Source organism: Mastomys coucha, unplaced genomic scaffold (assembly GCF_008632895.1).
Source record: "Mastomys coucha isolate ucsf_1 unplaced genomic scaffold, UCSF_Mcou_1 pScaffold15, whole genome shotgun sequence".
Lineage (NCBI taxonomy): Eukaryota > Metazoa > Chordata > Mammalia > Rodentia > Muridae > Mastomys > Mastomys coucha.
The window spans coordinates 100907918-100923519 of NW_022196897.1; the positions used below are offsets into that span (position 1 = coordinate 100907918).

General features: G+C 42.1%; 1 protein-coding gene across 2 annotated transcripts in view; it reads left to right on the forward strand.

Annotated features, from left to right (window-relative positions):
* Positions 1-15142, forward strand: part of CUNH15orf41 (chromosome unknown C15orf41 homolog) — a 196482-nt gene extending 181340 nt beyond the window's left edge. Inside the window, exon 11 of one of the 2 annotated variants that reach the window (XM_031371404.1) lies at positions 11143-11208. In XM_031371404.1, coding sequence (XP_031227264.1) covers positions 11143-11152 — 10 coding nt within the window. In that variant the 3' untranslated portion in view covers positions 11153-11208. Of the gene's footprint in view, positions 1-11142; positions 11209-14541 lie in introns of those variants that run through there. The other variant, XM_031371403.1, reaches the window with a different exon arrangement.
* The last annotated feature ends 460 nt before the right edge of the window (positions 15143-15602 follow it).

The window sequence follows — 15602 nt, forward strand, 5'->3', positions numbered from 1 at the left end:
AAAAAAAAAAAAAAAAAAGGATATATCAACCATAAAAGAGTCTTTTGTTAAAACAACTGCATTAAAGGCAAGAAGACCCTTACCTTCAAACTGGAAGGGAGAAAGGTTTCAGAGCGAGGCTTCAAAGGATCGGACTATCTGGGAGAGTCATGACACAGGAGCAGTGTGATGCCGTGATGTCATTCCTCAGTGTAGGAGCCCTACATGGGTCAGGTCTGGGTCAGCATCTCAGTTGGACAGTATCTTGCTTTATCTTCTTCCATAGGTAAGCTATGCAGCCCCTGTTGGCTAGGTTTCTGTCAGCTTGACAGCCTAGAGTCTTTTGAGAAGAGGGAACCTCAAATGAGAAAATAACTCCAAAAGGTCAGGCTGTAAGCAGACAAGTCTGTAGGGCATTTTTTTAAAATTAGGGGATGAAGAGAGGACCCAGGCCATTATGGGTGGGGCCATCCCTGGGTTGTGGTCGGGGTTCTTTAAGAAAGCAGGCTGAGTGAGCCATGAGGAGCAAGGCAGTGAGCAGCCCTCCTCTATGGCCTCTGAGTCAGCTCCTGCCTCCAGGTTCCCACCCTGTTTGAGTTCCTGTCCTGACTTTCATCAGTAATAAACAGTGATGTGAAAGTATAAGCCAAATAAACCCTTTCTTCTCCAAGTTGTTTTGGTTATGGTGTTCCACCACAGTTGTAGTAACCCTAACTCATACACCAGCCTCACTACCTCCACTTCCTCTGTTTCTAACTATCACTTCTACCTGGCAGGCTCATTGCAAGTATTAGCTGAGATCGCATGTACAAACATTTAACACAGGACCAGGCACATAGTAAATGGCTAATCAGTAGTAATCCTCTCGTTCATCATACCCAGTTCCACACAACCTTATGATCCTTTCTTAGTAAATATGGCTACTACCACAAATGGTACAGAGATATACTTCCATGCAAATGCCCATAAAATAATAAAACAAAATTTAAATGTGGCTGCTATTACCAACTCATAGGGTTTTTGTTTTAAATGACATAAAGGTAGCGAAGAGCTTGACAAGAATATCTGGGACATATCAAATACTTGATAAGTACTAGTAGGCTCTTAGGATTATGGCTATGTTTTTATAATTATTGCTGATATCACTTGAGTCAAAGAAATAGTCAAATAGTTGTGTCTTTTACCAGACTCAAAGTTTTTAGCATACCAGAAAAATAAGACTGAAGTGAACTCCATCCTGGGTTAACTTCAGGGACATTACACTGACTAGAACACCGTACTCTGGTTCTATCAGAAAGAGAAGCAGGTAGCAGTTGGTTCCTGGGCTCCTAAAGGCCAGGACTGATGAGTTCCGGCCTTCCTGTAAGAGCAGCCCTGCTGTTAGCCTCCAGTGTCCTCCTGGTCGGGATGGTTCCTGCACCCCGTGGGCCTTTTTCAGCCCCTCAGCAGTGTCCCTCTTCACTGGGTAATATCCCTGGCTCATGGCTTCATTCTGTGACTCCAGCACTAATTAAGTTAAACCTTTAAGAATCTAACCAGCCTGCACCTTCACTGAAATTTATTTACAGCAATAAATTTGACCTTCCAAGTTCACATTCCTTCCTCTTTGCATTTTTTCTTTTCTTTTTATTTCTGTTCTGACATCTTATTGCATATGACTATTTATGGGAGAAGACAGGTTATAAACACATTGAAAGCCTCATACCAGTATATAGAAGCCATACGATTCTCTTTTAAAGAGCTCTGTAGGAAATAGTGGAAAGATCAACGTGTGTGTGTGTTTGTGTATGTGTGTGTGTGTGTGTGTGTGTGTAAGAGAGAGAGAGAGAGAGAGAGAGATGGATAGGTAAGATAGATAGATAGATGATAGATGATAGATAGATAGATAGATAGATAGATAGATAGATAGATAGATAGATAGATTATATAGAGACTATATGTATTGCTTTGAAAAGTGAAGCTCTGAGGTCTGCAGGCCTCTGCCAATCTGTGTGAGGCAGCACTCCAGGATGGTATTTGTTGTTCAAGAAGGGCAAAGCCTGTGTCACTCGCATCTGTTCACTGTAATAGTTTGATATCTCCTTCACTCATCTTAAACACCTTAAGGTATTTGGAAAGGGAAATAAAAATAAAACGGGTGAGAACAGTGGTACTTCATTTTGACTGATGTTTTTACAACCTTATCATCTAGATAAGAGCTACTGTAAACAAAAGCCTACCTAAATTGATTGTATTTAAAAAGAACTAAAAAGAACTAAAAGCCACCTGTGTGCAGCAACGGCTTCAGGGGGTTGGGGTTTTCGTTTTGTTTTGTTTTGCTTTGCTTTGCTTTGCTTTGCTTTGCTTAACAACTAATTCCCACAAGCCCTAACAGCAAAACCTGCAACAGGCATCCTTCCAGGACCAGTACTTTTGGTTTCTTCCAGGCCAAAGACCATAGCATGACACTCTACAAAGCACAGGGACCCTACCTACCAGCATTCACAGCAGGCAGACAAGGACAACTCGGCCTTAATTCAAGGCTTATTCTCTTGCTCTTAAAAGACAGACTCTGTTCCCTGCGTGGTAGACATATTAGCAAAAGTGTTGTTAGGCGTTGACTTGGGAGATAAGTGTACAGGGTCTTCCTGTGCATTTGCGGATTCACACCCAACCAAACAAACATGGACTGAATCCTGTGTGCCCTGAAATATGAGTGGCCCTCAGACAGCCTATATTCTAAAAGTAGACATTTGATAGCTATCAAACATATTCATATGAGTGTGTTTGTGCACAGACGTTCGCATATGCAGGATGATTTTTTTTCCACTTTCACTTACCTGATCTTTTTCTTCTTGCTTCTAATTTGTTTTTCTCACTTCTAGCATTTTCTTCCATGATGGAAAACAGAACAGTTTTATTTGGGGGTGTTGTAGGGGCGGGGATACGATTTGTTTAGCCACAGAGATTTTCCTTATCATGAAATACTTGCTGTAAAGAAGAGACAATTTAACTACCCATTTGGAGCAAATTGGGATCTTGCATACCTGGAGCCTTGTATCACACTTGCTTAATGATAGATTTATAGGGCAAGTGCACATCAGCCTTGATCCCTTAGTTATTTGACTTTGCAGGGATGAAGACTCTGATTTTTTTTAAAGCAGACTTTTATATATTCAGAACCTATAAATCTCCTTGTGCCTTGAGATAAATGTCTCACTGAACTCTGAGTTACCCTGTGATCTTTAGCGAACTAAGTCAAAGTAAAAGAAACTCTGTCTGTCCTAGTCCTGACAATAAAAGTCCACATGAGGGGGAAGCAACTGCATGAGCAGTACTGTATAATAAACTATTTAGAACTGCATCTCTAATATCCAGGAAGTTGGACAGGAGAAGTTGGGAAATAACCGCAGGACTTACCAGGGCGAGTCGGTGGGCAGAGTGGTCGGAACCAGTGTGGCTGCGGGGAGTCAGCCGAGGCTTTCCCAATCCAGTGATCACTATCCATTATGCCTGTCATATCAATTATGAATTCTCTGACACCAAACACTAAATCAGCTGAAATGATGGGTTTGCCTTTGGCGTGTTTCCCTGGGGAAATAACTGAGAAAACATGTAATAATTCACACAACCAATTTTGTAAACCACCCCCAACTTTTGGAAGAAGGCTGGGAATAAATTCTAGGTGGAGAGATGTGATTTGCACCCAAGTGCGCCTGAAGCATTCGCTCATTTGAAAGCTTTGGCGCTTTCAAAGTGGATGTGACCTTGGCCCAATGTGAATTTTGAAGGTTTCCCTTTACTCTCCTCGCCATACTGCTGCTGCTCCAAATTCTTCCCATCCAAGCATGCGTCTGTTTCCCATTCCTGGGATCCTTGTTTGAAATATACCAGCCTGTGCCTCCACCAGCCTTAATCATCTCAGAAGATACTACCCCAGTGGTTCCTGTGCCTCTTGGGAACCCTAAGCCTACATACACTTCATTCTCTCCAGCCCTAATGGAACCATTGTGAGAAATTTAAAGGGACCAAGAGATGAATAAATACAACATCAACATCATTATGAAATTGTATGTCACTTTAAGAGAAAACCTTTTCTCTCCTGACCCATTGCTTACTCTACAGGTTGAACATGCAAGCCTATATATAGGTTCCCGTCAGGTCAGCTTAGAGGAGGTGACCCAGGCCAGAAGTAAACATCTACTCAAGAAGATCTTTTGCTCTCTCCCTCTTCCAAATTAAAAAAAAAAAAAAATCAATTAGTTAGAAAGACCCCCAAGTATGGCATCTAAGAATAGCCAGCATAGTATAAAGAAAATTAGTACTATGTTTCTCTTCATGGTACTATGTTATTTTTCAAGGTAATCTGGTATGGACTTGGCATTGTCTAGCTATGGAAACATGGAGGAGAATCTCAGGTCACTTGGATTGTGTTTGTATATGGTTTTAGCTTGTCTTCCATATAAAGGACTCTGTTTATTTTCTGTGTGGCATGACAGCCTGAATGAATCAGCATATTAGTTACTTTTTTATTTTTTAATTTTATAGAAAATACGTTGCATAGAAAAGGTGAAGTTGTCACTTTTGCTTTTTTTTTTTTTTTGTGAGGGAAGTTTAGGTTGACTTTGGTTTGGTTTTAGGGTGTTTTCTTGCTGTCGTTCTGTTTTGTGTTTGAAGCAGGGTGTTATGTAGCCGGAGCTACCCCTGAACTTATCGTGAATCCAAGGCTGGTCTTAAACTCATCTTCCACTTCCCACCTACCCTGTGCTGGGATTCCTGGCATACATTATTTGGCCTAGCTTGAAGTTGTATTTTTAAAATCCATGACTAGGGTTCTCTTTCTTCAGTTATTTCAATTTACAATCATGATTCTGCCAAGCCCCCCCCCCAAAAAAGTAACTGAACCAAGTTATTGTATTTTTATTTCATGCCTAGATACTGTGAAAAGGAATATTTGCACTGTGTATTAAATTGACCATAGTGCCAGACTTTATTATGTAATATTACATGATCGCTAATCTGTTATCACTGTACACATATTTACACACAGGCCTAAGGACACATATTTTCCACATAAACACGTGCAGGCATGTTTCACTTGGACTGAAAAGTTATTTACAACTCTGTCTGGAGATACATACAACAGTGATTAACAAGTGCACAGCCAATCTACAACATGCAGATTAAAAACTAAATAAACGGCATAAAAGTTTATTTTAAAACAATTACAAGATGTTTTATATTTCTCCTTCATCTTGAACTATGTGTTTGAAAACTGTGTCTTCATAAGAACCACATGCAGGTCTCTTGGGCTGGGAAACAGGCTGTGTCCTCAGCCATATGTCTGCACACATCCTCAGGAGATAGACAGACCCCACACAGCTACTCCAAGAAGAGCAGAAAGTGTAGGTCTGCATGTGTATTGTGTGTATGATTCTCCGAACTCTACTCTTTCTAATTTTCTTTCTTTTTTTTTTTTTTTTTTTTTTTTTCTTTTTTTTTTTTTTTTTTTTTTTTTTGTTCCATTTTTTTTAGAAGATTTTTTTTTTTTTCTGTTTGACTGTGATTTGAAATCAAAGATTTGGGCTGGGAACAAAGATTCTATTCAGTACAACTTGTTTCATCAATACAAGTTGTTTTTGTTGTTTGATAAAGATTCTCATGAAAAGAAACTTTACAAGTTAATCAGTCATACCATTGTTTGCCATCCTTCTACTGAAGCTTAATTGAAGCTCCAATCTCTAAATACATAGCCTCTCTCTCTCTTTCTCTCTTTCTTTCTCTCTCTCTCTCTCTCTCTCTCTCTCTCTCTCTCTCTCACACACACACACACACACACACACACATGCATGCATGCATGCATGCATATATACATATACGCATATCTTTTTCTTATAGACCTGAAAACATAAATGCACCAATTTAATGACACAGCCATGATACATCTCTACAATAGACATAGGAGCCAATAGATAAATGATACATACATACATACATACATACATACATACATACATACTTTAAAATTCACAATACCAACCCTATTCAAGAAGTCTGAACCTTTTCTGGAAGAGGAAAAACCAAGCACACACCCACCTCCTAGACCCCCCTAGCCTTCTGCTTTCTTGGCCTCTCATAACTTCCTCTAGACATCTGTTTGTTGATCTGCACACACTGTGATAGTGTCTTGCTGAGCCCCTTCACAATGGAAGCATCTCTCTTCTCTGAACTGGATGCAATGGTCCCTCCCTAGCTTACTTCCTCCTGATCAACAAAGACTTTAAACATACTTCCTCAAATGCAATCATTTTCTTTTTCTTTTCTAACCTGAGCTATGGGTTGTTCATCCATGTACTTCCCAAATGATGTTATTCAAATCTAACTGAGTAGCTAGGTAAATGTAATGTAAAACTATTGAAGAGCAATCCCTCTCAGACAGATGGCTCCTAGGCCCTGTACTAACTCTGCTTTTTTATCTTTTCCAGGCACTGTAAATATTTTTCAAAGTTTAATCTCTGTTGAATACATTCCTGAGTAAACACAAGATGTAATGAGAGACAGTATAGTATACTCATTATAAGAGCAAGCAATGGAGTCAGACTGTTTAGGTTCAAGCCTGACCCTTTTAGTGTCCAGTTTCTTCATCTATTGGATGAGGATGATTGTATTAGTAACTATGTTGTTGCTGTGATGAAATACCATGACCTGTCACCATGTGGTGCCTTAGCTTCGGGCAGGCATGACAGCTGGAGCAGGCAGTTGAGGGCTTGCATCTTTAGTGGAGAGAAGAAAATAGAAGTTATGGAGCCTTTTTAATCTCAAAGCCTGCCCCTGGTAAAATCATTCCTCCAACAAGTCTTTCCCAAACAGCACCACTAACAGGGGACCGGGTTTTCAAATGCCCAAGACTATGAGGAACATTTCTCATTCAAAGCACTTCAATGGCCATGAATGGCTATGCAGAACTAGTAGGCCTCCCTTTCTCTGTAAGTTATTAAAAACCACCTGAAGAGTTCTTACATTTCAGAATTGTGGAGAGCCACAACAGGGAGACCCTTTCATTCCCTGGGTTAGAAAAAGAAAGCATGTTCTACCTGAATTGGGAACCCAAGTTTTCTGATAAAATGGATTCCCTGGGTAGTCGTAGAAAATCTTCACCTGAATTACAAAATCGATGGGACTTATCCCATATCCTATGAAACATATGAAACATTCGCTGTCTGCAATCCCCAGGACCATCTGAGGATAGCCCAGTTTTTCTGGAAAACTAAGAATTTACTCCCTGAAGGACATTTTTTTAAATGCTCTTGCTGACAGTCTTTAAAAATACTTTGCTGCTTTTACTGCCTTTTTAAAACTGAACAAAATGTCCTCAGCATCTGTTTTTCCTAGACTGTCCCAAGCATCTGCTAAGAGAGACAAAGTCTGTTTGCTCCAACACAGAACAGCCATGGACTGTCACTGCTGTGGCTTTTTATGTCTCTTCCCCAGTTGCTAGTCATTTATTTCAGCCAACTGGTGTCCCACCTTAACCTGCCTCTCACACCCTTTGGCCCCAACACATACTTGACATTTGCAGTTTTAGACACTGTATATAACCAAGTGTAACAGCAAATTCACAGAATTATAAAAAAAAAAAAAAAAAAAAAAAAAAAAGCAAACAAACTCTTCCGTGTGTAACACCAGCTTCTCAGACACGCAGCAAGCATGGGACTGGTGCACAGCCAAGAAGCTCTGACAGCAGGAGACACGGAGTTGCTCAGTAACAGGGGCTTGCCTGTATGTGTGGAGTTGGTGCTTACTGATAATCTCCTTCTGTATGGATCCAAGGCTCATCTGTGACTGGAAAAGCCAATCTGTACCCACCAGGACCCTCAATGCTGCATATGCAAAGAACAAAAGTTGATTACACTTAACCTCATATCTACAGTGAATATTTGCCTTAGCTCTCAATTGCTATATAGCAATTGTCTATAAAAGTGTGGCCTAAAATAACACACATTTTCACAGCCTCACTGAATTAGCAGTGGAAGTACAGCAAGGCTCTAGACATCACACTTCCTGTCCCTCAACAGCCCTCTGTCTCCATCTTTTCCAGTCTGTAGTAGTGCAGTGTCAGTCTCATATAAAGATAGCCTGAGGGTTTCTCTCTCTCCATTTCCTAAGCGGCTGAGACCATGCTCAGCTCCTCTTCCCCATACGAGTATCTCCCACATAGCAGTTGGCTTCAACATATAAGCAAAAGAAGCAGTAGAGAGAGCTTTAGCAAAATGGAGATCACAAGCCTGTGTAACTTAATCTTAGAAGTGACATCCTATCACTTTTCTTACTGGTAAAAACAAATCCTTAGATCCATCCCATTTTTACATCATAGTGTCATGGTTTGAATGAGAATGTTCCCTATAGAATCATGCATTTGAACACTAGCTCTCCAGTTAGTGGCACGGTTTGGGGCCATTTGGGAGGGGTGTGGCCTCGCTGGAAGATGTCACTTAGGATAGGCTTCAAGAGTTTAAAGAGTCTTCTAGTTCACTCTATCTGCCTCGTGCTTGTTTCTGAAGGTGTGCGCTCTGGGCATCTTCTTCCACCTACCATCCCTGCTACTGCCCTGCCTCCCTGCCATGATGAACACTTAGCCCTCTGGAACTGTAAACCCCTCCTTCTATAAATGGCTTTGGCTATGGTGCTTTCCCACAGCAGCAGTAAATTGACTGATACAAACACTGGTTGTACAAAGGCCCGGATTTCAACATATAGGAAGCACTGGGGGCATTGTGGCATCTGTCTGCGATGGCATCTCCCTTCAGCCCACAGAGAACCCCAGCTCCACCATGGCTGGCGGCTCCTTTCTTCCCTGTCCATGACATTGGTGAGCCTGCTCTCAGTAGAGGGAGTTCTGAATGGGGTCTGATGCAGTTGCTAAATGTCTTTCCTTTCAGCTCACTCTTGCTGTGAAGGCAAAACATATGTGCAGGGACAGGTTAGTTACAAGTTTGCTAAGTATTTTCACACATCTTCAATGTGACTAAGTGTTACCCATATCACAGAAGTCACTGTGTAGATGCTGTTCACCTGTGCACAACACATCCAGCAACAGAAAGAAGCAGAAGCAATTAGAGCAGATAGGCGGATCTTCAAAACAAACAAAAACAGTCTTTGCACCCCATAGGATAACAGCTGTGCTTTTCAATCCCATCTACTTATAAGATACAAAGCAACTGAAATCTGCTGTGAATTCTGTTATCAACCTTTTTAAAATAAGACAAGATAGATCACTCCCTCAGCAACTGAGCACAGTGCCTGGTGTATGCCAACCTCCTACAATCTTCCCACAGCCTCTCAGGGCCCTCTGGTCCAGGTTTGAGAATGTCCAGATTACAGCCCAGAGTAGGGGTCAAGCATTCTGACAGGTGAAGGGTCCCAGTGGACGACGGGAAAGAATCAACGAGGCCGGACAAGACCACGCACAGTGTTATCTTCCATCTGTGTTGATACACAGAATTTGTGAGGGCTGTGTTGTCCTTCTGCACTTTCAGTGAAGAGGTGCATGGGGAAAAAAACTGGTGTCTCTAGAATGAAACTCCATGGCCTAAGTGTGATTGATGATCAGGGCCATGGCACAGTGCCTTGGCATCCTGAAATCACAGAGAGCAGTGGAGGCCATGGGCATCTGAGGATGGTAGTTACATCTGAGTGGCTGTGACTAAGCTCCCTGTATGTGTAGCTAGATCAGTTTCTCAAAAGAAGATTTGGAAGGATTTGTGTACAAATTCGTAATTTGTATATTAGTTGATTTACTTTTTTTGAGACAGGAATTCATATAGCCCAAGCTGGCTTCAAATCCATTGTATAGTCAGTGGTGACTTTCAACTTCTGGCCTTCCTGCCTTTACCTCTTAAATATTGGGATTATAGGCACATGCCACTATACCTTGTTTATATGGTACAGGTAATCAAACTCTGGTCCTCATGTCTGCCCGACCAAGACTCAGCTAAGCTAAATCCCCAGCCCTCAGCCCTTCAAGCAACTTAATTAATAAAAGCCAAGCCCTGATTTAGTAGATCCATTCGCAGTGGTTTGTAAGGCAACTCACTTTGTGTTTTCAGATGTTTCAATTATGGGATGGGGTGCTACATAAAAATCTGAATCTTAGCTACCTTAAAATTTTCCCTAATTTTACACTTCAGAGACATGACATAGAGTTCAGAGTGGTGGTAATTATCTGTAATATTAGCACTTGGGTAGTGGAGGCAAAAGCACCGAGAGACCAAGGTCATTTTAGCTATGTGGTAAGTTCAAGACTAGCCTGAGCTATGCGAGACAAGGAGAGAGAGAGAGGGAGAGGAAGAGAAACACAACATGAATCAACACCCCAAGAGCCCTCTTGAAATTGCTGTGCTAAGAGCATGTTGCTGTGCAATGCTCCTTTCTAGGTCAGGCGTGCTCTGTTATTCTGGCAGTTCCCCAGATATCCTAGGATTCTCCTCTAAGTCAGTTCCAACTGGGAACTGACAGCTGTTCTCTGTAAACATGGCCCCAGAACGGTCCAAAGCATTCTTAGTAGAGTCTAGTTAGCACCAAGGCACTTCCCACTTTCTAGTTCAATTCTGCTTCTCTCTCACCCTATTCAGTTAAATGGATCACTACACGTGCCACTTGTACAGTCAAGGACAGCCCAGTACTAAATGACCTTTTGCCCCCGTTTCTTCTTTTGTAGAAGAGGGGATGTACTTGAGTCTAGTTTCTGATGTTGTCACAAGAGTTAAAGTAAGTTCATATGTTGAAACTGTTCAGAAGTATCTGTGGCACCTGGAAATGTTGTGGAAGTATTAAAGCAGTGTGAACATACCATATACTAAGTACATCAGACCAGAAGTCTTTCAGATTTGGGTTTCTTTAGGATTTCTGGACATTTGCACTCTATATTGAGATATCTTCTGAGATGGGATACAGGTTTCAAAACAGCATTCATGTATGTTTCTTATATACTTTATACACATAGACTGAAGGTAATTTTAAGCCATATCTTCAATGCTTCTTATCTTACTACACCCCACACCACAAGGTCAGCTGTGGAATTTTCTACCGTGGAATCGTATTAATACCTAGTTCAGCCTAGAAGAGATGTCGATGTACCTATTGTCATTGTGATCTGTACATACGTCATCGCTGTGTTTGTTCCAGGTCATTCTGAATGATGCTATGTTGAGTCCACCAGCACTGCTGTCTGTAGACCATCACTGATGCAGCAAACAGTAGTACTAAGCGGCCTGAGGCCTCTGTTCTGGACTACATCCTCCATCTTGTCCCAGAAACTGTCAGTCATGAACTTCATGAACTTCACTGTCTTGTGAAGCCCTGAGGATATGAATGGAAGTAATATGTGATCTCTGCCCTCATCTGGGTCCCAGAATAAAAACACGAAATGATGAAGTAGGGGGTGATCTCTGGGAGATGGATATACAAACAGCACCCAGTGTTAGTGCCAGTATCTCCTATTCAATGTTTCTAAGTACCCTAAAGTGGCAGGAAGCCAGAAAAATGCTTAACACCTTTGTAAAGTTGACATTATTTCATCCCTTCAAGCTCTTGATCTTCCCCATCTTTCTCAAGAGCTATTTGTTAAATTTACCAATTTGGTGGTATTTTATTCATAAACAGATTGCTTGTTTAGGAGTAACTCTCATCCTAATGTCTGTTCCTCAAAGAAATATAAACTGCAGTGGGGGGAATAGCAACTGTCAAATCATGATGACCCATGAGAAGAGTCAGACTCGTGCTGAGGGCCTCCAAAAGTAGGAGGCTCGGCACCAGTAGTGAGCATGCTCTATCCAAGCTCTAAGACATGGTCTCACACATTAGCTCAGGCTAGTTCTATGTGGTCAGCTCCTTCCTAAACAGTAAACTGTCCAAAATCTGTCCTGCCAGCATCTGATAATCCCAGGACTCTGGGCTGCTAAGGAACTCTCAGAGAGGGACAAGAGAGCAAAGCCAGATACGACTCTGCCATTATAGTTCCAAACCTGTCACCTTCTAAAAATCCATATTATCTTTGTCACTTATGAACTGTGTAATGTAAAAATCCTAGCAATCCATACATATAAAAAAGTTGTGTTTGTTCTTTTTTACCTAATCAGATGAAGTTTTTTTCATTAGAATTTTTGAGCTCATGAGAGCACTGGTGTTTTTTAACTCCCACAAGAACCTTAAAGATAGAGAGATGGTAGAATCCTGGCAGTTTCAGGAATACATCCAGGCTGCTCTCTTTTGGGAATCCTGGTCCTGAACCATCACTTGAAATGTTCAGGTTCATCGTCTTGCCAAAACCTCTGTGGTTTGCCAGATTCCAGCTGTTGCCTCACAATGAAACAGGCCGTTTTCCTCAGCATGCAGGTGTCCCCAGCCTGGCCTCTCTGTCTAGAAAGGGCCATTTTCATAAAGAGCTGTCATGCTCTGAGTCCTTTGGCTTGTGATTTAGCTGTTCAGGGAAAGTACAGGCTGCTGTTGCTTGCCCAGTGCTGGTGATGTGTGTTTTTTGTTTTATTAAATCTTTAAAATACTGGGCTTGCTTTTTACGATGCCCGTATATTCTTTTGTTCTTCTTCATGACTGGTTAGATCACATTTTTGCTCCCTTAGTAAAAATATTAGTGCCTTTCTGAAGAACACTGTGGTCTCCAGAGTGGCTGCCTAATAAAGTGGAGAAATGTATGGCACTTGCTATCAGATTCATGGGGGCCTTGGTGAGGATGTATTACAATGGGATGCTTTAGAACCTGCCTGCGCAAGGCCCACAGAGATGCAGGTCTGTTGTCTCTTACCAATTTGCCTTGATAACTCTGACATCCTTTGACTCAACTCTTAAAACTCTTTATGAGGTTTAGCTACACAATGGCTTGTATTCCCATTGTGAACAGTTTGTGTCTGTGTGTGCCTCTGTGTGTGTGTGTGTGTGTGTGTGTGTGTGTGTGTGTGTGTGTTTGCTAAGAAACAATTTGTTAGGTAGAAGCCAGCTCTTGTCCAGGTATGAACTTGGGTGTTCAAGTCTTGGTGCTTACCCTCAGTGCATAGGGAACTTAATTCTTCTACTTCAAAGAAAGCTTTTCCTAGGAGATGCTAAGGAATAAGAGAGCATCTCCACCCTTCCCTAAACTCTTACAAGACCCAGGTCAAAAGATTGTCCCTACTCAGGGAAGACTCAAAAGAGTTGAATTAATCTTGACTACAACTAGGCTTACCCACTGATGTGAATCCCCAAATAAGCCAGCCCTTGACATCCAACTGAACTTGTTCCCGTGCATTACGGTGTCTCTTAGCCCATCCTGTACTGTTAGTTTTGGCAAGTACGCCACAGCAGATAATAAATCATGGGAGGCAAAAGCTTTTGGCCTAGCTTGGTTCACCCTGCTGTAATGTTAGAATACAAAAAGCAGTTCTGTTTTTACACATCCTTTCACTAACCCAACATTCATAATTTATGATTTCACTGTAAAATTCCTGCAACACTACACCAAAAGTAGCCCTGCCCTTTAATTAAGTACTCTCGGCAGAGAAAACGTGAAACTGATGTGCAAAGTGATTGATAGCGATTACTTCTTTATGAACCCTGCCTAAAGGTCTCAACTTCCTGATGGGTGAAGTCGTCTGTAGGGCCACTTCCTGGGTGTGCCTGGCAGGGATCAGTGGCTGCTAACAAAACCAAAGATAAACGCGGGGAGCACAATGTAGACATGTTGAGCTTTTAAGCCTCCCTCTGTCCGTCCATACTGAGTTACAAATCTCTGTGACTATCCCTTGTTTCTGTGGAAGCTTACAGTTAGATCGCATACCATTTCCATGTTTACATAGCGATGCAGAGAATGGAGTGTTGGGTAGAGATCTTTTTGAGGCATCCTAGTTTGACACACAGATTTTATTTTTCTAAGTCACAAATAATATCAGAAGATATTTCTGGCCACAATGATACTTGAATTAAACACGATAGCCAGAGAGAACCTCCATCTGTCCCACTCTTCTAAGTTCTTTTGCAGAGAAGTTTTCAGACAGTGCCCTGCTACGCAGCCCAGGTTATCTTCAAGCTAACCAATTCTTCAGCCTCCACCTCCTGAGGGCTCTGTGTACAACTGCAGACCACCATGGCTAGCTGTTCAAACATTCTTTTCTTTCCTTTGTTAAAAGTACACGAGTTTAATTTTTAAGATAGTACCAGGAGATATTAGAAGACCAGCCTCCCAGAGCCAGGCGTTCCGGGCCCACCACTGCTTCACCTTTAGTTGTGGCCTTCCTCAGCTTAGCCATGATTTCCTCAGCCCACACCCTTTATTGAAAGATGCTACAGGTGACTCTAGCTCTGATGGGCTCCTGCAAAGAAAGGAAACAGATATGTCAAGGTAGCAACAGTTGGATTAAGTGATTGCTTAAGATTGTACCCAGCTGCCTCCAATCATCCAGCTAGTGGCCAAAGCAAGCCGGTATGGTTATACTCACTTACATTGTCTTTTATCTATGCCTCCAAGACCAAGACGTCTGTTTTCTGGACTGTTGTTGCTGTGGGCATGCATGACATGTTCTGATGTTTTTGCAGGTTCGGACCAGGCTTGGTCATCTATTGGTATGGATTTATCCAGGAACTGGACTGCAACCGGGAAAGAGGCATCCTGCTCAAAGCCTCTTTCCCCACAGACATCGTCACCTTATGCCATAGCACAGCTTGACCCCAAGATCCTGGAAGAGAAGCCGGAAGCAATGTTACTTTCCTGCAGTATAAACTGCTGGCAACATCTGCCCTGAACTTCAGCTGAACCCTAGCTGCTGCCGTCGCAGCCCTACCTCTCTAGACAAACATATCAAGAGTTTCTGTTTTCCTTCATCCCTGGGTGATGTGAATAGCCAAGAACTACAGACACAACCCACTCATTATCAGCATTTCTGTCTCTGACAAACAGTTAGTTTATAGATAGCCATAATCTTGCTTCTTTCCGAATGCTTTCTCCTTGTATACTGAACAGAAGAGAAAGTATGGAGACTGGAAGGTGTTGAGTTTTCACTTCTCCTCCCTGTGATCAAATATTTTTTCTTCTAAACCTCCATTCATATTCTCTCTTTCTCTCTCTCTGTCTCTGTCTCTCTCTCTCTCCCCCTCCATCCCTCCATCCATCCGTGTATGTCTTTCTCTCTGTGTCTCTCTTTCCCTCCCTCTCTCCCTCCCTTTCTCCCTCCCTCCCTCCATCCATCTGTGTATATCTTTCTCTTTCTCTCCCTCCCTCCCTCCATCCATTATCCATTCGTGTATATCTTTCTCTCAGTGTCTGTGTCTGTTTCTCTCTCTCTGTCTCTCTCTTTCTCTCTCTGTCTCTGTCTCTCTCTCTCCCCCCTCCATCCCTCCTCCATCCATCTGTATATGTCTTTCTCTCTGTGTCTCTCTGTGTGTCTCTGTTTCTCTCTCTCTCTCTTAATCTCTCTCTCTCTGTCTCTCTCTGTATCTCTCTCTCTCTCTTTCTCTCTCTCTCTCTGTCTCTCTCTCTCTCTGTCTCTCTGTCTCTCTCTCTCTGTCTCTGTCTCTCTCTGTCTCTGTCTCTCTCTGTCTCTCTGTCTCTCTCTGTCTCTCTCTCTCTCTGTATCTCTGTATCTCTCTCTCTCTCTCTG